General features: G+C 41.7%; 1 protein-coding gene across 1 annotated transcript; it reads left to right on the forward strand.

The window, feature by feature from the left end:
* The first annotated feature begins 577 nt into the window (after positions 1-577).
* Positions 578-21,733, forward strand: LOC108939818 (uncharacterized protein C16orf52 homolog B). Its single transcript, XM_018761448.2, has 3 exons — positions 578-849; positions 16,050-16,262; positions 21,449-21,733. The coding sequence occupies exons 1-3, from the start codon at positions 744-746 to the stop codon at positions 21,631-21,633; spliced, it is 504 nt and encodes a 167-aa protein (XP_018616964.1). The 5' UTR covers positions 578-743; the 3' UTR covers positions 21,634-21,733.
* The last annotated feature ends 841 nt before the right edge of the window (positions 21,734-22,574 follow it).

Raw genomic sequence — 22,574 nt, forward strand, 5'->3', positions numbered from 1 at the left:
TTTCCTCTTCCCTCCCAGTCACCAGTGGGACGCGGGCTGGATCTCGGGAACGCGGCTTGGAATTATTGGATCGGATGGCATATGTTTTAATTACATTCGCTAGTATTTAAACTGCATTCGCTGATCTTTTTGTCCGCCTGCCCCTCTCGTACTGGCCCAATGGGGCCGATGGGGCAGCTGGGGTCGGTGCGCGTGTCCGCCCTGTGAGGGGCCCATGTCCGGCACCCGCAGCTCCGCGCTGGGAGTGGGAGCGCACGGCGAGCGGCTGCGCTTCGCTGGACCGTTATCTGTGCTTTAATATCGGGTCGGGGCATCGCCATCATCGCCGGAGGATCAGGATTCGGCTGCCGTGCGCCGGGCGAAACGACGAGAGCCCCATCCGTGTGGACTCAACGGTCGTAGCTAATATAGCCTAATGGGTTTGGCGGTTGGGGTCGCCGGCCCAGGTGGCGTGTTGTCCCCGTAAACGTCCCCGCCGCCGTCCTGTCCGAGCGAGCCAGTAAATGGACGGTTGACTCCGTCCAGCCTCCTCCTGAGGGAGGGGGCGAGAACGACGCCAGTCACAGTGTGAACGGAAACCTGACTCCTGAACAGAGACACATATATACACAATAATAATAATAATAATAATACAGGAAGAGGAGGCATTTGGTGTGGATGCGGCCGGCTGCAGAGCAGGTCCCCGGGCGCCCTGTTTGAAGCTCCACCGAACTTGGCTGCGAGACACACGGAGACCCGGAGACATGGATAAACTGACCATCATCTCAGGATGTCTCTTCCTGGCCGCCGATATCTTCGCCATCGCGAGCATTGCGAACCCGGACTGGATCAACACCGGGGAATCCGCGGGTAGGTACAGCGCCCGCTTCCCGGCATTTTCACACATGATCATGTCCTCGCCCGTTTTTGGCGTTTCGCACGCATCTCATCTCATCTCATCTCATCTCATCTCAGTGACATCTGCACGTCGCTGCCCTCTTGATTCCCTTCAGCCGGTCACTCGTGTAACTGTAAGTGGACATGATGGCGGTGACGGGTGGCGGTTCCTTCTCCAGGTCGCAAGGTGAATGTGCGCTCCTGGTTTTCTGACAGGGATCAGAAAGAGAGGAGTGTGAGTGGGAGCGAACTGGACCGCAGAGATATAAACAAAAGAAACACTGGGACATAATATTATTTGTTCATTTTTAGTTTTTATGTAGTGGAGTTATTATGGGACACACTGGTACCTCATCTGTTTTCTTCACGAGCAGAGTCCTGTGTTTTACATGGATAATTAGTCATTTAATTCTTTATGGTTGTTGTTGTTGTTGTTGTTGTTGTTTTATGAGTAATTTATGTTAATTATATTCTTGGTTGGTTGTGTTTATTTTACACTTCATTGGGTAATAAAAGGTGGTTGGTTTTTGGCCTTTGCCAGGTGGGCCGTTGCTGGGTTTTGGCCTTCGCTGGGTTTGGTTTTCACCGGTTTGGCCTCTTAGCGGGTTTGGTCTTCACTGGGTTTGGTTTTCACCGGTTTGATCTTCACCGGGTTGGCCTCTTAGCGGGTTTGGCCTTTCACTGGGTTTGGTTTTCACTGGGTTTGGTTTTTACCGGTTTGGTCTTCACCGGGTTGGCCTCTTAGCGGGTTTGGTCTTTTAATGGGTTTGGCCTCTTAGCAGGTTTGGCCTTTCACCGGGTTGGCCTCTTAGCGGGTTTGGTCTTCACTGGGTTTGGTCTTCACCGGGTTTGGCCTTTTAACGGGTTTGGCCTTTCACTGGGTTGGCCTCTTAGCGGGTTTGGCCTTTCACTGGGTTTGGTCTTTTAATGGGTTTGACCTCTTAGCGGGTTTGGCCTTTTAACGGGTTTGGTCTTCACCGGGTTTGGCCTTTTCCCGGGATTAGGTCACTGTCCAGTTGGTAGAGCGATAATGTTGACATTGTCCTTGTGCTGGTTTTCTCTTTGTTTGTGCGGTTCGGCTTCTTGAGTACTAGTTCATGTAGCCGCAGCAGGGACGTTGTTGGAAAGCTGTTATCAAAACTCAGAAATTATAAACTCAGCTACTTTGCAAAAATTTAGAACTATTACAGCGGTCAGCTTGTCCAAAAAAATAGTGTACGCATTAGTTTACATTATTTGAATTGAGTACTTTTTTTTTTTTTTTTTTTTTTTTTTTTTTATTTGGCTGCTCGATTAGTTTAAATTCCTGTTTTCAGAACAATTTGAGAGTTTAATCGATCATCTGTGCCATATATAGAGATTACTAGTTAATTTTTTACTCACATCAGACCAGCTGTTTCATGGCAGCTAGTCCCCTCCTCCCCAACTGATAAACAAATGCCAGAATTATCTTCTGCACACGCATATTCCAATTGGTGTATTTTAAAGGAGATTTGTGAAGGTGCTTGTCAGGGTCTTTTTGCTGTTAGGACAGTAAAAAACAAAATGTCAGAAATAACACCCTCATCTTAATGGTTTGCTGAAATTGTCACGATAATGAGTCTGCTGTGTGGGCACTCAGCGTGTTTTGGTTTAGTCCCCTGGGATACTAAATGTGCTCAAGTGGCAGGAACAATTTATTTGTTCTCCCTGTAAAATAAATGAAATGACTAATGTGAGGTTTAATTGTGTAGATCCCTTCTCCAATATTAAACACTTAAACCTTTTGTATTTGTTCAGTTGTCTAACACCATTATGATCTGAATAAATCTCTTGTTGGGAAGTCCTCAAAGGTTCCTGTCTTTGTATAGATTGGATAGACAATAAAGCCAAAAAAAAAATCAACAAAACTCCTCAATAGTCAACGTTTGGCAGGTTTTACAGAACTAATTTGAAGTAGTATGTGATTGAACTGGCCGAGTCAGGTGTCCTACTATGCAAATACTTAGTTATTTCAATAAAGTAAGCAATGAGGTTGAGCAAAAACCAAGTCATTACAGCCCTCAAGGACCAAAGTTGTACAGCCTTGCTTGGTGCAGTTGAGGTTTTATGATGATCACATGTCTTGGTGGTTGGATTGTTGTCATCCTTTGAGAGCCCTCCCAGCAGAAAAATGGATGCTGTAGGTCAGTCAGGGAAACTGTGAGCCAATTCTTTATTCTAATGTAGTATGCCAGCAGTTGCAAACCATGGCTGTAATGATCATTTTTGGAAATATTGAATGGGGTGATTTCTCTGGCTGTAGGACTCCTGTCCTCTCACATTATGAAATGTTTTTTGCCCTTCAGATACAAATGAGTCTTTCCAGGTGTTACAAGGAGTTTGTACTTGCCAACCTCACTATCCTCACAGCTTCACTTTATAAAGTAAGAAATTCTCTTTTTGGAAATGTAGAATTATAATCAAAAGTTTGAAAGGTAGGTCTTACTGTCAGTAGAGTGTTATTAGTTCATTTTAAAGTGGAACTGAATTCATTACTACTACTGCAATCTGGCACCTTTGGTACAACATTACAGATATTTACCATATTCTCTTGTGAGAGATAAACACCTGAACAGTGGATATTTTCTGTTTGTTTGATAAATGCATTTAGACAGTGTTGAACTGTGTTAATGTCTTCTGATCACATTTATTTTTAACATTTTTGGGTGCAGTATTGTGCTTTGCACTGAAATTGTTTATTACAAAGCATCAAGACTAGAGGAAAAAACTTTTGTTCTGTGATTATGTAACATGACAGCCTGTGTTTACAGGTATTGTATCACTTGGGATACTGTGCTTATGTGTCTGGACGGTGATGAGTGTTTGATCAGAATCACTTTCCAAAAATTAGTCATCATTGGCATAGAAATGGAACAAATGCTAACCAAATCATCAATTTAATCAACCATTTTCTAGGTTATTCAGTGACCTGTCTCCAAAAATGTCATTTTGTTAACTTCAGACTACTGGATTTTCAGATTTTATTGTGTTTAAGATGTAATAATGCTGGTAGCGTAATGGATAGAGCTGCCTTTGGACCCAAAGGTCGCAGGATTGAATCTCACCTCTGGCTCTAGTACCCTTGAGCAAGGTACTTACCCTAAATTTTTTCCAGTAAAAAATTACTCACATGTACAAATGGGTAAATAATTGCAGGTAGATTAACATTGTAAATTGCTTTGGGGAAAAGTATCAGCTAAATGAATAAATGTAAATATGTCAATACATATTTTTTCTTTTCAGAAGACTCCTGCAACATAACGGTCTTTTTAGTCTTCATTTCTAACAGCTGTTTAGTACTTCAATTCTTTTTTGTGTATGATTGAAGCTAAATTCAGGTTCACCTTAAATAACTTAATAGTTATTCTTGCCAGCCTTCATTAGTGGGCAGCACAATGTGTGTTTCTTTTTTAAGCCATGGTAAACTGCATCACTTTTACTCTAATAGTCCTCACCAATGTGTGATGGCAGTGTCCAAAAAAGCACTTGGTGGGATTTGTGCCCCTCTGGGATTGAGTGAGGTATGATCAAGTCTCACTGTGCATAAAACCAGTGAAGCGCCTGATACAATGCTGATGTTTGTCCAGCTCTGTCGAAGAGTCGTCATCGCTTTCTGCTAGTTGTCAGGGTCAAGGTTGCAATTTTACCAACAGGACAAAAAGTGTTTGCTAAAGTTTATTGAAAAAGCTTTTGTAACATTGAAATGTGTTCGGTTCTATATGTTTTCAAATTGCTATAAAATTTTCAGAAAATGTAATTATGTGATAGCCAGCCTCTAGTACACAAAATGTTTTGTCACTAATAAGTGCTGATGAATAACAAATCTCAGCAGTAGGACTACAGGCCAGAAATCCAAGAAGCTAGCAGTGTTTTTCCTTGTGGAAATTCAGAAACTACACGCGTGATGTCATAGATAGTAAAGGAGTAATGATATCCATACTCCATTTATAACTAAGGCAAGCTTTAGAGAAGTGCCTTGAGCTCTGCCTATACCGAGGTTTCTGACAGGTGTCACGCTTTTTGGAAGGATAGCTGTTCAGAGGTTTCAGATCCACTACATAATCAAATAATGAATTTTATGCTGTAACTCATCTTCATATTTGGCATTGTTCTCAAACGCCACACAAATTCCAAAGTTTTTAAATTACACACAGATTCAAGGCTGCGTCACGTGATGGAAACAGCCATATGTATATTCCTAGTAATGGAATGCTGGACTATTTGAGAGCTTAGGCTGAGTTCGAGTTCCCATGCACACCCAAAGCATGGGTAATCAAGTGAGTTTAAAGGGTTTGTTTCAGCCTAATTTGCTGGCTGATAATTAGCCTGCCTCCCGGGGAATTACCTGGTTGTTGAAAGCAAAGAGGCGTGTTGCTGGTGCTAATTAGATCTGAGGGGAGCAATGGCTGCCCGTGGAGACTGGCACTGCTTTCCCGGGTTAATTAGAAGGGAAATGGCCCTCGACCACCAGATTCTGGATGTACTTCTTTTCACAAGGTGGCTGGGGCCTGCATGCCGAGTGCCAGAAAAGCCATGGTGAATATCTTCCCCTCAGGACATCACAAGCTCACCATATGTGTGTGTTTAAAAATACTTTCTGTGTAAATACATGAAACATATTTTAATGTTATGGGTGGCACATTAGGTAGCACTGGTGCATCACAGCTCCTGGACCGTGTGGTCAGGTGTGAGTTCGAATCTGGTTTCCTCTGTTCAGTTTAAGTTCTCCTCATGTTCTTGTGGTTTTCTTCCAGGTGCTCCAGTCTCCTCCCACAGCCCAAACGCATGTTTCAAGAGAATTGATGACTCTGAATTGCCTTAAGTGTGTATGTGTGAGTGAATGAGTTTGTGATTGTCCTGCAATAGATGGCCATCATGCTGTCTTGGGTGTTCCTTGTCTCACACCATCTTCTTCCAAGATAGACTCCAAATCACTGCAACCCTCCATTGGACATGAAGTTATTGATTAATAAAGGATGAATGTTTTGTGTAACTGTAAATATTAACTGTTTTTTTTATAATGGTTTAACACTTAATAAACACACTGCGGTATAGTCATATAACTAACTTGGTAAGAAAAAACAGGAAGCGTAGAAGTTCTCTCTCATGTAAGATTGGTGATGATATTTAAGTGGGCAGGAAGGGTTAATGACATTTCATGCATAACTCTGAATCTAGTGTCAGAATGATGGTCATAAGTGTACTGAAGCTGTAGAGAGCTGTTGTGCTATAGTACCTGAGAAGAATATGCTTTCAGACCCATTATATAATCGAATGAAAGACTGCATGCTTTAACCCTTTTTTCCATTTATAACAGTACTCAGTAAAACATTTCTGTGCCTAAAGGAGGTATCCATGGAATCACTCATTGAGAAGGACATGTCTTGACAGAATCTCATATGTATATCATGTAAGTAATTCTATCTAATGTGGTAACCTGCCAGGTAATGGTCTTGTTTTTGCTTTTGTGTATAATGAGGAATGGGTGAAAGGATGAATTCCTCACACATGAGAAAAGGCAGTATGACAGGAGGTTGGAATGTGAAATAGGGCTCGGACTGCATTCCGGGGAGCGTAATCCTACCTGCGATTGTGAAATGGACGCAGTCTACTGGCATGGTGTGATAGAAGCCTGCGGCTAGCAGCCTACACAGTTCACCCACGCTGTTTGACCCCTCCAGTTGTTGTCTCTCACCAGTAAGTAACTCTGTCACTCATACTGTGCTGAGTCAAAGCTGTAGTACCCTGCAAGAACAGATGGTGCTGTACGAGTTTCTTACTTCATTTGCTCACCCTAGTTTAATTCCAAAAAACAGTTTTATAGTTACTTATTACCTGGATGGACACGGCTGCACAGCTGAGAGCATTGCTCCCTCTCATTGATTGAACAGAACAAGAGTTGGCATGTTCTCCCCGTGTTCACATGGGTGTCCTCTGGGTGCTCTGGTTTCCTCCCACAGTCCAAAGATGTGTTTAGAACCATCGCAGCTGCAGCTTGAGTGAATTTCCTCATGGGGATTAGTAAAATGTTGTTGTTACTTATATTTTTGTAGCTGTAATCCAGCATAGTTCTAGTCCCAATATTTTGTAGTCAATGACAAGTAGAAAATAGATGCATAACACATTCAAAATACATTTGTGTGCAATGTACCAGTGAAAACCTGTGAAATTTTTTTTTTATTATTATTATTATTATTAATAACAATTTGCTAAAGTTCAGATCTCAGGTAAGCTTTGAAACTTGAAATTTAGGGTGGTCTCCTCTTGAATTTTTAAATGAATTTTTTTTAAAACCCCCCCCCACTCTGAAGTGAAATATTTATATAATCCAAAATTTTGAATTCATCATAGTTTAATAACTAAAAAGCTTCAGATACACACTGAAAGATTTCCAGTGCGAATTGCATTTCTCATCCTCATGAATAAACCATGAGGTGAGTTACTGACTGCTAATAGCTGACAAGGCTTCCAGGCACCTTTGCCCAAACCTTTGCTCTTACAAAATAAATGAAGCCGATAATATGCAGTCCTGTTGGTGTCAGTAGCTTTTCTGCCTGTATTAATTAACATGCCATGAAGATATTTGTGTAGGTGCCAGATTGAAAACCAGCACACTGGGCTCTGCGAAGGATATACATAAAAGCTACCAAAGTTACTGTAGGCATTCTAGATCCCAAGCACCCTAGATTAGAGAGGGTAACGGAGGTTAATCAGGATGTTTTTTTTATAAAAGTAATTCTATCCTAATTAACTTTTTTTATTGTACCCCCGTAGATTTGATTGTATGTAGGTTTCACCCTACCTTACCTTCATTGTGCATTCAGACTGCTGCGCTCTGCCTCAGTCTGTGTGGAGATTGCTTGTTTTCATCTGGCCTTCTTCCCACGGTACAAAGACGTGTGGAAAAATTCAGTGGTGAACCACTTCCATATCCTCCCTTACCATAAAAACCACACAAGTGGTCAGTATGAGTAGTCTTCATGGCATTCGCCCTTATCTTAGTTTTTGTTCAATTCGGTGAAGTCAGTGAAGAACGTTTCTTTCGGCGTGTTATGAATACTGTTCTGTCCAGGCACTTTTCAACGAAAGCCACTTTCTTGTTGAGGAGTTGCTTGCTGGTTGACTGGTAACCTTACCTTTTTTTAGATGGGGGGGAGATTTTTCTACAAGTTCAGCATTGCTGGCATTTATAACTGTATTCACTTCTAATTTATTGTGAAAAGGTACAATGTCTGTAGTTTCTGAAGGATCTTTTTGTGTACTAATTGTATATTTCTCAGCTTAAAGTATAATTTTAGTACTCCCATATGGTAAGCATTCCTGTGCTAAATTTTACCACACCTACACATTCTATGCTGGTATCACAGACCTATGATTATTGTACTTACTGCTGTACCTCCCTATAGTTGCACTGAAGTAACAGTGGATGAAAAAGTCTTGTATGTGAAATGTAGATTGAAAGACTTTTCCCTGGTTTTATGGGATGATGCATTTCTCAATTAGGTGCTGCTGTTTCTTTGTACTGCGTCTGCAAGTGTTTATCCGCTTCCGAAGCTTTTAGAGGTGAGCAAGGCACAGCTCTCCTCCGCATGCCCGTCAGCACGTGTACCTTAGCGTGCCGACTGCTCGTAGCGCAGGAATTCTCCTGTGAAGCTGGAAACGGCAGGGGTCCGACTTCTGTTGAGGAAATGTTTAAAAAATGCAGACATTATGTTCTGTTAAATGCTACTGCCTTTGTTTTTCCTGCCCGCGTTCAGTCCGAGTGCCCCGGCTGTTCTTTATCACACAACAGCTGTTGAGAGGGCGTGTTAATAGCCAGCCGTTGCAAAGGTGTTAAAGAACAGAAAGCGGAGTCTGTTGCTTTGGGTTGCCTTTCTGGACCTGGTAATGCTGTTTGAGAAAGGCCAGTCATTTGTGTTGTGGCACAAGCCTTTTGGACCCATTTGCTGTGTTTTGATTTGCAAAGGTAAACATTGCCTCGATTCTTTGTGAGATAGCATGTAATAGTGACATGAGGAAGCTACAGTGATAGCGCTTCTCCTTTGCCTCCCTGCTCTGGGAGGGTGTCGTTCATCGACTCCACAGTTCACCCCCACGCACACCAAATTCTCGCATGTCAGAATGTTGCTAGGCCAGCGCCTCTTCCTTTGGCGCATCTTCTTGTTTTGCAGTGGGAGGAGCTGGAGCCAGGATGCTGTTTAAATCTCTTCCATCTAACCCCCCCCCCCGAGCAGGTCCATTCCCGCATGGTGTTGCCTTGTTGGTCATCCCCTAACCTCCCCCGACATCTGTCTTCCTGTAACCTTACGGCGGCATGAAGAAAATCTGCTCTGTTAGGGCAGCCTTATCTGCAAGCCTTTGCACTCCAATAATTTGTCTGTTTGCACTGGAAGACCAGATTTCACCAAAAAGATTACATTACGGTCGGGTCCCTTCTTGCAAGCCGTTGCAACCAAGAGTTGGTTTGTTACTCCAAGCTCATAACGTGAATGTGACAGACAGCAGGTAGGGCCTCCTCGTCAATTGTATATGCAACACTTGTGTGCCGGCAAAAATGGTGATGCTGCACAAACTGACACTGCTACAAGAATCACCTGTCTGCATCTGTACCTCTTCATCTGCTGTGCATTTGCATTTATGTTCACTCCGTTTTATGTCGCTTTGAGAAAAAGCTCTGCTAAAGAAATAATGTAAATGTCAGCAACCTGGACAGCTCCATGGACTGGGAGGTTACAGCTGGAATATTTGCAGTCTCTCTTGCATTCAACAGATCAGACAGAACAAGTGCAGACGACATCTCCCTATGGTGAGTCAGGGTGGCTTGTGCACACTCCTGTGTGTTCGGAGTGTCCTGGCAAAAACCATTCGTGACATATAAATAAGAAAGCAGAATAAATATCCGTGGCTCAGAGCTAGACCAGGGTGCTGCTGCTCACATGCAGCGCTGCAACCCCTTCATTTATCCAAATGCGTCACACAAAATTCACCAATAGCCGACATAAGCGTAATAAAAGCATAACTATAAGAAATTTAAAAGAGCAATTAAAAGTTGAATGTTATTTACCTTGAAGCACTGGTAACTTGATAAACTCAAAGGTATTAGTTGGAGGTAAAGATGGAGAGGTAACATTTTGATTGCTCAACGTGTAGTCGTGCAAGGCGTAGGATCATCTACAGCTTAACCACCCTATGTTTGCTTGTTTTCTGCCTTCTCTATTCATTTACATTTATTCATTTAGCGGACGCTTTTCTCCAAAGCAATGTACATCTCGTAGAAAAATACAATGTGTGCATTACATTAACTTGAGAGACTTAGATGCAGACGTGTTATTCTAAGCAGTTAATATGTTATTTCCACCATCTGAATCAATGCTCATCACACGAGTAGATTCTTAAAAGAACTTAAGGCAGTGCTTACTGTTTGCGCTTATGGTCTGTCCACACTTTGGGTCACACTTTGGCACATAATTTGAATTGCTATGCCACCTGTCTTTTTATGAAAAAAAGTATTACTAAATATATCTTTAAAAACAAGAGGTTTGTGTTTTCAGCAATTTCATTATGTACTTGACAGTTTGTGAGGGACCAGCTGTACTTTTTTTTTTTTTTTTTTTCTTATGCTTCATATGAATAAGTAGAATGAAGAGAAAGCTCGCCTCCACTCACTTGCAGTCTTGGAAAGATTTAAGTTGCTTCACAAAATTCATTCAAGTCTCTACAGATCTTGGAACCAAATCACTTCTTATAGGCCCTTGGTGCTCCTAATATGCAAGAAAATCTCTTTCCACACAATCTGGTTATCTGTTTAATGGGTTAAGTAGTTTACTGCACATCTTTAGTATTCTCCACAGACACTGACCATCAAATAACATTTTTCTCTAAACTATTACATTATACTAAGACGTGAGCATAATTACAAACATGAGAAAACGGTCTTAAAAATGCATTTGATTTTTTTTAAAAAAAAAATCATTGCCACTTAAGTGCTTAAATTGTACCCTCTTGTTCTGTCAAAACATAGTTGAAACAAGCAGGAGTTTTTCAGCCCACATCTGGAAGTTATCAAGCCTTTCCTCTATGAAAACTTAACACGCCTTGTCGTCATCCTCCCATTATGGCAAGTTTGTTACCTGCACACTGCATTTGAGGTGTGTGAACAGCTTTCCCAAGTTTCAGCCTAATGTAGGCCTTTCAAGGTTTTCAGCAGTGTGTGCGCCTCACATCCACCAGGATTCGTCAAAGGAAATACACTTGAAGTCTTCGCAAACACTTTCTTCCTCTTGGCTTCACAAGGTGCATGTCACATTGTGTTGTGCTGAAAGAGCAGCACCTATTAGAGGACACGTGTATCACCAAGCGGGCAGAAGTAGATGAGCGCAGCTGTCTGGTTGGGGTGTAGTGGTTAGCAAGTCTTGTAAATAGCCCTGGAGCAGTTCTATTGATGTGTTTGTAGGCCATAACCAGGGTTTTGTGCTTCAGAGCATGCGGCAGCATTTCATTGGGGTTGATATCAGGACTCTGTTTTGTCCATAATAAAATTAAGAGTTTCCTCTGTTTGAACCACTCTCTTGTTGATTTGCACTGCTTCTGATCACTGACATGTTGCAACGAAATAGTCCTGAATTTACATTACATTTATTCATTAAGCAGATGCTTTTCTTCCAAGTGACATACATCTCATAGAAAATAGTTTGTGCATTACCTTAGGAGAAAGAGACATAGAAGCAGATGCGATTCTTAAGTACAGTTAGTTTATTTCGTTCCCCACATACTCCGGTGTTCATCACACCGGTAGCTGCATAAAACTTTACCAGAATATTGCTGATTCTTAACCACCTTCCTGGTAGATTATTTAATTTTTTTTCTCCCCCCCAAGATAAATATAAACATTTACATTGTGGGAGTGGCTCTGTAAAGGACTGATCCGAGCATGACACGCACATGTGTACCTTACGGGCATGAACGTTTATACCTTACATGATCATGGGCGAAGTGAGTTCGGAAGAGATGAGTTTTAAGACTCTTTTTAAATGTGGACAAAGATTCAGCTGTTCTGAGTGAGAGGGGGAGGTCGTTCCACCAGAACGGAGCCAGAGCCAAGAACCTCCATGCTTTACCTTTCGTGCGTGGAACCACCAAGCGGGAAGATGTGGAAGAGCGTAGCAGTCTGGCTGGCATGTGGTGAATGATCAAGTATCATTGTATCTAGTAATCAACTATCATGAATTTCTTTAAACTGTAAACTAACTATAGTCTGATAGAAGTCCAAGTCTTCACAACTCCTTATGTAACCCTTTTGACTCTGAAGAGTCTTTAGCTTTTTCGAGGTTCTTTGAAATCTAGTGATTGGGACATATTGCTCTTCAAGAGAAATCTGTTGTGAAGAGGTGGTTTTCAGAATTGTGTGGGCTTTTTATTCAGTAGGGCAAGTCAGACTTAACAGATTTAATTGGAACACCCTACCCTCATTGTTGATTTTATACCTGGCAGTAATTACTTTCTTTTCAAGATTATTCTAAGGGTTTACATACCTTATTTATCAGTGACCGTACAGGTTTCAAAATTTTAGTACATTTCGCAATGTAAAATGATGTGCATGTTGTTTTTTTAAATAAGCCTGTTATGACCTAAAGATCAGATCATATTTTAAGAACCATTCACGCCATGAACCCTAATTACAAAGGCTTACAAATTTTCTTTTCTCTACGCAAATCTATTTTTGAGTTGTAAATACGTTTATGTAGCAGACGCTTTTCTCCAAAGCAGCTTCCAATGAACTCTGTGTAGTGCTATCAGCCCACACACCTTAGTCACCAAGGTGACTTACACTGCTAGATACACTACTTACACTGGGTCACTCATCCATACATCAGTGGAACACACACTCTCTGTCACTTACACACTATGGGGGAACCTGAACAGCATGTCGTTGGAGTGTGGGTGGAAACTGGAGCACCCAGAGGAAACCCACGCAGACATGCGGAGAACATGCAAACTCCACACAGACTGAGAGGTGAGCAAACCCACATCCTCTCACACCACCCAGGCACTGTGAGACGGCAGCGCTACTCGCTGTGCCGCTGTGCCACCGTGCCGCCCCAATAAATAAATTCCTAGTGTCAAAAGATTTTGAATTTTAGCTTTTACATTAACAAAACATGCATTGTATACTACGTGTTAATAGGAAGAGTTTTAAAAAACTCTTTTGGTTTTTGCAGTGTTTATCATTATTCGCTGTTAAACAGCTGAGGTCTGTTCTCCTGCTCTGGCTGAGATATTGAAGAGTGCACATCCTTCTCCCTGTTTGAATGGTGTTTGAGCGGTGTTGGTAATGTTTCAGGTAACATTTGTTTTCCTTTAATTTACAGAATAAAAATTAAACCATATTTATCACTTTTTATGAGATAATTTTTGGGAAATATTATTGAATCGTAGTACAATAAAGGAATATAGACATTTTGTTTGACTGGAGATGGAACCAGTTTTGTTTAGAGTTTCCAGTGGGCTAAAACAACGAGCAGAAATCGGGGATGGTTTCCTATGCATTGTCATCAGGGGAAAATTACTATTGTGGGACTTGGTCCTGTAGGCATCTTCCCCAATCATGAGTTCCGGAGAGGTTGCTTTCCCATCTGGACCTCTGTCTCTGATTATTGTGTTTTGAGACTTTTAACTTGGCAAAACTTTTAAAAGCCTTCTGAAACATTTAAACTCCCCAGGTCTAATTTCCTTCTTTTTGTATACTGCATGCATTTTAAAAAGGGAAAAAAAAAAACCTTAGTTTACAAGAGAGGAAATTTTGTAATAGTCACCATTTGGCTCCTTAACAGTCATGACCTACCACTTTTTCCCCCTGTTTATAAAATGTAATTTAATCAGAACCTGTGTGACACCCATGCTTTCCAGTAGGGTCTATTTGTGCCAGTATAAGGTGATGTAAGGTACATGAGAGTCAGTCTGGTAAATCATTTTTGATACAGTTTACAGACTATTTTTGTAAGAATTATGACTTAGAAGAACATGTCATTTGTACCCTAAAATTTGCATTACAAGCTATTAATTTGCCAGTAAAGCCTTAGAACAGAAATTGTAATTTAAAATGTATTTGAAAGTAGCATCTCAAAGCACATTACCCTGAAGAAGATAAATGTTTTGGGTTGCAACTCTAAAGCAAATAGCAAGTATTTAAAAAACAGAATCCATTCGTATTTACATGGAAATAATAGTAAGGTCAATGATGAGGGGTTTAAAAAGGGATAGAAAAGGGAGCATGCAAATATGGTATATAAAAAAAAAAAAAAAAAGCAATTTTGAACATGCATGTCTTAATCCTGGATTTAAAGGAGTCTGCAACAGTTCTGATATTCTTGATTTGGTTTTATATTAGATTTTCTTGTGTTTATAGGATACAGTAAGAATTGTGCATTTTTTGATGAAAAATCTGAACCTTTTGTAACTCAGAAATGCATTATTTTTCTCATTTAACAGATCTTTAGGAACTAACTGAAGTCATACAGGGGAAGCCTGTAGTGGTGTTTGTATAAAATACAAAAGCATAATCACTGGAAGTCTCTTAAATTTGAGAGATGGCTCCAAAATAAAGTAGATCTCAGAAGGCTGCAGTTATTTGTGCTTGCTTCCATGAAAGCTGTGTTATTTTTTACTTATGTAGTTGGTATCGTATAGTTGGTGTGGATTGAATTATATTCATGGTGATTCATTCAAACTCTAAAAGCAAGATCTCTTTGTGATTTTATGTGAATTCACATGGTGATATTTCAGCATTAATCACCTTGTGTGGAGTGGGGCTCACTGCTGATTAGTACATTTATTGATGAGTGTTTTCAAAAGGCAGTTGCGTAAAGCTCAAGTGAAAATAAAGCTTCTTTTATGTTATTATTAAGATACACCTGATGTAAGAAATGTCTCACTGTTCAATCCGAGTAGTACTACTTGTTACTGGGTACATTTTATGGTTGTACAGAGAAGAGGTGAAGGAGGGTAGAAATGGGAACACGTGATTTTATTTTTTATTTATTTAAAGAACACATTTCTTAAAAGAGGCTTGGCTGAGGGTGGGGGGAGGGTGCCTTTTTTTTTTCCAGTCACTGTAGCTTCTGCCAGCGTAATTGGACTTGCTCCTGCTTTCACCCCCAAGAAGGCCAATTGTGAAAAGTGAGTCATTACACAGCAGCTTTACTGCTCCTTCATGCTTGATTCCAACCTGGCTCCTCTCTCCTCTATTTACTCACAGGTGAAACAGGGGATGAGAATGAGTGAAGTAGTTTCATTCTGGATGCAAATGCATTTCAGTTTGAGGCTTGCCGCAGACTGAGAGCATAATCTTGCAGAAAATTGTAGCTTGTGCTACTTTCCAGTTAAATGGATGTTCCTAAAAAATGAGGTGATGAAGGCTAAAATGAAGTCAAATCTTTAAAATTTCAGTACTCCTATTTTAGAACCCCTACTTGTATCCTGAACAAAGAACTGAGATTTTAGAACCCCTACTTGTATCCTGAACAAAGAACTGAGAGGAGATCTTCAGTAACTAGGAGCCAAAGAATTTGCACCTGCATCAAGTGTACTCAGAAATATTAAGATACAGAGGTGTATTCTGAATCATCGGAGGCTAGGTAAACCTCAGAGTTTTGCAGGAGAGGAGCAAATGTTAGACCTTTACAAAATCTCCCTTCTAGGCTCAGATGTTAGAATGTATTGACCATTACTGCAACCTGTTTTGATGAGTCTACTCCAGTTCTCAAAAACATTGCAGTTAGGACGACTTGCTGTTGAGTGTTCGTCACCATAATTCTACAGTGCTTTTAGGAAAGTTATCCTAGGTCGTCTGAGTATTGGAGAATGTAATGCTCAGCTGAGTTAGCTGTTCTCAGGAGAACAACGTTGGAAGGTGTAATTCTGCGACGTAGTAGATATTGAAAATAAAAAAGTGGTGTAAATGTGATTTTTAAGTATTACAGGATTCAGACTGATGAGTGGAGAAAACTGTGCTGGCTAATGGGGCACATAGACGACACTCTCCACATACTAAGTTGAGACATGCCTGGGAAGACCTGGGCTGTCTGAGCTAAGAGTTGTGTGTGTTGTGAGCTCGCAGTTAATCTTTTGCATGAACCTATGTCTTGTGTTTGCAGGGGCTCTCACAGTTGGTCTTGTGCGGCAATGCCAAACCATCCATGGGCGCGACCGGACCTGCATCCCCCCACGACTGCCCCCTGAGTGGGTCACCACACTTTTCTTCATCATTTTGGGCATCGTCTCACTCACAGTCACCTGTGGCCTGCTGGTGGCCTCGCACTGGCGACGGGAGGCCACCAAGTATGCTCGCTGGATCGCCTTTACTGGGAGTAAGTGTGTCTTCCAGGAGCCATCGTGCACCAGTACACACAGATGTCTGTGGAAAAACTGTTCTCCGGTCTGAGTTTTTAAACGGGTCTTTGAACTACATGTGTGTCACATTTTGTCCTTGACAGGCATTTTTGCATGTGATCAGTCAACATTTTGGTTGGTGCTAATAGAACATGTACATCTGTGGTGTTTTGAGTGGAATGGCATGAGCATTATAGCAAAGCAGATGGTCATGTTTAAATGTTTTCTTAGGTGCATTCTGCTTCTGTATTGCACAGATAGCACTTTATTTTAAGAGCCTATTAATAATGGGGACAAATATGTTGACTGCCAGGTGGACACACTGACTTTGAGGCAATGCCATCACTGCAAGAGGGATGTTAAAGAACTTGTTCCAAAATATCTGAATCTCAGAACACTGGAACTAGTCACAGTAATGGATTTTGTGCACCATGTAAACATTTAATTTGTAAATTAAAATCAAGAAATACAAGGTGAAGTTAATGGCATTTTTTTCCAGTACTGCATTTCTTTGTAGTTTAAACATGTCTTATGGGTAAATCACTCACTGCATCTTTTATTTTAGTAAACACATGTTCTTTCATGTTGCGTTCATCAGACTGAAAGTTTGTCTTCTCACATTGAAGTATGAGTGTTAATGCAGATAATTGACTGAGGCTTAGTGGCGCAGCGGGTTTGGCTGGATCCTGCTCTCCGGCAGGTCGGGGGTTTGAGTCCTGCTTGGGGTGCCTTGCAATGGACTGGCATCCCATCCTGGTCCCCCCCCTTTAGCCATGCGCCCTGTGTTGCTGGGTTAGGCTCCAGTTCACCGTGACCCTGCTTGGGATAAGCTGTTTCAGACTATGTGTGTGTTGTGACAGAGTGGTATGAATAACAAAATATTTTTTTTTTTTTTTTACAGCTTAGCTATGTAAAAGAAAATGATGAAGTTTGAAAGCTTACATTTTAACATCTTTTTCCTGTAGCATCATGGCCGAATAGTTAGAACTAGGATCCTCTTGGGACTCGAGCTCTGAACACGTACAGCTCCACGTACCTGGTCCAGCATTTGTGGCATTAAAATATTTCTCTTTATTCACTGTCACTGTTTTTAGAGCTGAGTATGTGCTGTAGGAAACCAGCATATTTAGACTAATTACCTGTAGCTGTAAAATAAGCAGACAAGTACTAATGTTCATAAGTTTCCTAAAGTTGGAAAACTGAAGTGCCCATGGCAATGACTTTCAAATGCACTGATTGAAAGTGGGGAAAAAAAACTGGCTCCCATTCCTGTGTGGGTGGTTCCTGCATATTTTTTTCCTCAGTCCATTTTCGTTCACTTATTACCTTTTGCTGTTTTGCTTACCTTCCTGACCAGGCCGTTTACGATGTTCTGTTTTTGAATTGTATCTCACACATTGGATATATAAAAGAATGATATTTCCAGGGCTTCTGGAATAACATATACAGCATACAGTCGGTATATTTTGTTACAAGCAGCAGAAACGCTCTCTCCCCGTGGGTGGAAAACATGTTCAAAGAGGAGAGTCGAGAATCTCGCTCAGAATGACACGGTGCAGGCTGCAGAATGGAGCTTTGTTTGTGTCCCCCCCAGTCCCAGTACAGTTGTGCCAAGATCTTTTGTCTTGTAGGGAGCATTATTTAGAAATGTACAGTATGTCTTTGAATGCATAAACTATTTATTTTATACAATTGCTTTTCAAATGTTTGTAGGAGTATCTTGATTTCTGATGACGTACCGGTGCTGGAGGGTGTACAGAAAAAGGAGCCTACATGAGCAGAGAGAGGACAGAATTTCCTGCAACACATCAGTGCAGCACATCAGCGCATCACAATAAATAGTGTGGCTCTTTCCTGTTTATAAAGAAGCTAAGATAATGGATCTGGTAAGAAGAGCTGAGACAGCGGTGCAGTGCAGAGCGCTGTCCTCGCACAGCTGCAGGACTGTAGCTGCACATCTGCCACCAGGCCTTTATGTGCTCTTAGGGTGTTGTCCCTGTATGCATGTGGGTTTCCTCCTGCTCCACATACCCAAGGTGTGTTTTTCAAGCCATAAGACGCAGATTCTGTATCGAAACGATTTGTGACTTTGTAAGTGAATAGGCTCGCATGTGTCAGCACCCTGTGATGGCACTGGCATCCAGTCCACTGTTTACCCCACTTTACACCCCCTGCAGAGCTCTATTTGGATTAACTTTTTTAAAAATGGATGGAAGGTTCCTCTATGATATCAACTAAAACTGGATTTCCAGGGCTCTCCCATAAATTACTACAGTTTTGTAAGTTATTTAATTTGGTTGCAAATAAATGTCTAGCAACCACACAAATGAAGATGAGTGATTGCCATGCAAATTCTTTATTAATACTGTTTATCTAATTCTTAAATTTTACCCCTCAAAATGGGCACTTTGCAGTGGGAGAAATAAAATAAAGGTAAAGTGTCATCCTTTTAAAAGTGACCTCTTCTATATTAGACTAAACTAGTTTGTGTTGCTGTTGTGTCATAATTTACTTTTTGCTGATGCTGAAATAAAGATCTTGGACAGAAAGTCTTTGTCAGCTGATGGGTAAATAGGGATGTGGTTTGCAAACTAGGGGAAAACTTTATACATTTTAACAAGCAAGACCGAATATTCTGTTTGCTCTCTCCAGCCGCGCTCACAAGGCCTGTCGTTCATGGGCCGTTTTGGCGCAGACGCGTTCACGGAGGGCTGTTTTAGGCTCTCTGTAAGGTGAGCAGCTCACACTCCGGCAGCCTGACACAGGTGGACGGCAGGGGAGTCTGTGGCCTTCTGCCGTGCCACATGAAAGGGCTTCTTTGTGCTGTCCCTCGCCACTGACTCAGTCCCCCGTCGAGGCGGGTTCCTCACGCTGCGTCCCTGATGTCACGGACACCCCTGCTCCTCCGGGGGTCCGTCTGGAGGCCAGCATGCAGCCCATTGGCGGAGCAAGAGATGAATGGGAGACGTTTGCCCCTCATGCTGGTTTGGCTGAGGTAACCTTTGTCGACAAGTAAAGTCAGATGGTTTCGTGTTTAAAAAAAAAAAAAAAAAGAAATAAATAAATAAATTTCTGGCATCACATGCTTTGCTTGCCCATTGAAGACAAATACCTCTTTTGATGAGTGACTTCGTTAAAGGAGCAAATTGCTGTCCTAGATTTTAAAGAAAGACTTCCTTTGTTGCTGGCGGTTGGAATGTGTTACAAACCTCCCATACGGCGATGCCTAAACGCATCTCGCATAAAGATCGGTCAGATCTTGAATTCCCGATGAAAGCGCATCGGGGTATGAAATGCAGACTTTAAAAGTAGCGCATTCGACCTGTTGTCTTGTAATTCCTCTCTGTAATTACAGTGGTGTCAGAGTGTTTGACTGTGTAGGAGGTGACTCCACCCCTTTCCTGTGCTGCACCATGGTTGTGGAGTTGGCTCAAGTTATTTTGAAGCTGATTTTCCCTGTGCGATATTTTCGGGAGCCATGCAAGGCTGCTCCCTTCGCCTTTCCACTCCTTGCTCTAAATAAGGACACAACCCACAGTCTCCTAATAAAGACTCTCAGTAGTGGGTCAAGGAGGAAGAAAGACCGATTCAGTGACACAAATTCACAAGGTACGACTGTCAAAGGTCTTATTCTGGACCACGAAACTCGGTAGTCATTCTAAAATATTGTCAAGTACGGTTTACGTGAAATGTTTGACATTCACCGGTTCCCCCCCATTCTTGGCAGTGATGTTCTTTGACCTTTAGGTGGTTTATATCTATTTGGACTCTTGCCACTTTCTATAAGTGGTTTCTGTGTTCTCCAGCCCTAGAGAAGGAAAAGAGGCACAGCATTATCAGTGCGCATCAGGAAGCGGTATGAAATGGGCTTTTATTGAAAGGATGGAAAAACAGTAGACTCAGCTCTCATACACCGAGGTATCGTACAATGAAAACTGCTACGAGGGCTTATGAAATTATGTACCTTTTTTCTTGCGTAATGAGTCTGCACAGTCACTCTACGTCCATTCTTATCTTTTCTACAGTCTTGACATAGGCACGTTTCACAGGTCAGTCACTCTTACGTGATTTCGCCCACAACACAACTTATGTCCTTGGTATTTGGTTCAGCCAACAACAAATATGAAATGTAAATATGAAATAAACACCTATGGAAACAGTTAAAAATTACAAAACAGTTAATTATATACAGAAACTGAAATATGCTTAGCACTAAGCAATGTGCAAGAACTACTTTCCTTAAACTTTAAACCCCATATTTGTGTGGGTCTCCTCCAGGTGCTCTGGTTTCCCCCACCCTTCAAAAACATGCGGTTCAAATGAATTGGTGGCTTTAAATTGCCTATTGTGTGTGTGTGTGTGTGTGTGTGTGTGTGTGTGTGTGTGTGTGTGAAAGAGAGTATTGCTCTGGTGTACAGGTGAGTGATTGCCTGCAATTAGTGTGCTGTAGTGTATCTAGCATTAGTCACCTTGGATGAAAATTTTAATAAGTTGCTTTGGAAAAAAAGTCTGTTGGATCATAAAAATGCAAATTATCATTGTCATGTATAAAAATACATTATTGTATTTTAATTTTATTTAGCATTATTCATCTGGGAACCGTTTTTCCAACCCTTACCTCTAAGTAATAACTGTAATTCACCCCTCTCACAACAGGAATTCATATTCGTCTGATGGGTGTATCCAGAATTTGAACATGGAGTTATTACGCGTATGCGAATACTCTTGCTTGTCTAGACTACTGAAAATGAATGCCACACATGAGTTTTCTTCAGGAAAGAAACTTTTACAAAGTCTGTAAATGGTAAAAGCTAAACTTGTAAGTCAATTTTTTTTTAATGTTTAGTGAAACAAATTTGGAAACGGATGTTTATTTTGTTGATTATGGATTATGTATGGTACAGATATACCACATTACCATACTGGAAAAACCAGGACTTTACCTTTACAACAGTTGTACGATAACACTTTTTGAGTCATCTAATCATTGTTTTTTTTCGTGCACATCTGACAGTTTTTGTTTTGTCTGTTGCCAGTAGTGGAAGATTGTTCTCTTAATGCCTCTCTTCGCATTGGTGATCATTCTTAGTGTTACTAATGGCTGTGGTTCTCGAAATGGCTTCAAGATGTTAACTTTGCTTGTGTTTGTGTGTTCTTTCTGCAGTGGTCCTCTTCTGCATGGCAGCCCTCATTTTTCCAATAGGATTCTACATCAATGAGGTTGGAGGACAGCCATACAAGTTGCCCAACAACACGGTGGTGGGGTCGTCGTACGTGCTCTTTGTTCTCTCCATTTTCTTCACAATAGTGGGACTGCTCTTTGCGGGGAAGGTGTGCCTTCCTGGCTGACACGGCTTCCTCACCTTCGACTGTCTGGGCTGAGAAAAATCCCGTCAGAGCAAAAGGCATTGCAGGATGGATATGCCTAGTTTAAAAATAGCCAACAAAAGCAAGCAAGCAAGCAAACAATCAAAACAAAACCAAAAGGGTCTCATATTCTGCTTTCCCTTCACATCTTTGTAAATTTTTTTCCCCCCGTTTTTCTCTTGCTCTGTGCACTTTGACGAGCCCTGGTGCTCGTTCCGCTCAGAGACTCCAGTGGGGGAGGCTGCTTGTGCCTGCACAGTTCTGTCACACACACACACACACACACACATACACACATACACACACACACACACCTCGGTGGAACTGTGTTGAACACAAAACGGACCATCACCACCCAGACCGTTCCTGTGGCTGTTTTTGTTTGTTATGGATATTGTGGTTTCTTTCTGTTCTCCGTTCCTATAAGTGTTTAGAACTTGACAGCAATGGGGGAACCAGGTGTGTCCACAGAAGTGGAAGCCCCCCTCCAAGTGCTTGTTTCCCCTAATGCTTGCTGTGGTTTGGTATGGGAGGAGAAGGTCAGGGCAAATAGGCAGGAGGGGCCCCAAAGGATATGGTAGCCTCAAGGACAGCACGCAGCCCTGTCATTGCAAGCTGTGCTGGCTGGCATCTCAGGAGTGAGGAGATGCCATCAGAGAGGCTACAAAAGGCACGCTTCCAAATCCGGGCATCCTACCTCACCACCCCTCTGACAGGCGAGGACTTTGGGGATGACTAGAAGGGGTGGTGACACAGCGATTCTGAATGGGTGAGCACGAAAAGGGAAGATTTCAGAGTTGATAATGTAGTGAAACTGTAGTTAGAGAAACAGCACCGGGGCTGCAGGTCAGGTCCTAGTGGGGCTGGCCTCACAGTGCTGTTAAGGCTGTGAAGAGCGTTCTGCACAACACATGCTTCTCGCT

This window comes from Scleropages formosus, chromosome 20 (assembly GCF_900964775.1).
Source record: "Scleropages formosus chromosome 20, fSclFor1.1, whole genome shotgun sequence".
Lineage (NCBI taxonomy): Eukaryota > Metazoa > Chordata > Actinopteri > Osteoglossiformes > Osteoglossidae > Scleropages > Scleropages formosus.

Coding starts and splice junctions, on each gene's coding strand:
- LOC108939818 (XM_018761448.2), top strand. CDS start 744: ATGGATAAACTGACCATCATCTCAGGATGTCTCTTCCTGGCCGCCGAT. Junction 850..16,049: donor CAACACCGGGGAATCCGCGG/GTAGGTACAGCG, acceptor TTGTGTTTGCAG/GGGCTCTCACAGTTGGTCTT. Junction 16,263..21,448: donor CTGGATCGCCTTTACTGGGA/GTAAGTGTGTCT, acceptor TTCTTTCTGCAG/TGGTCCTCTTCTGCATGGCA.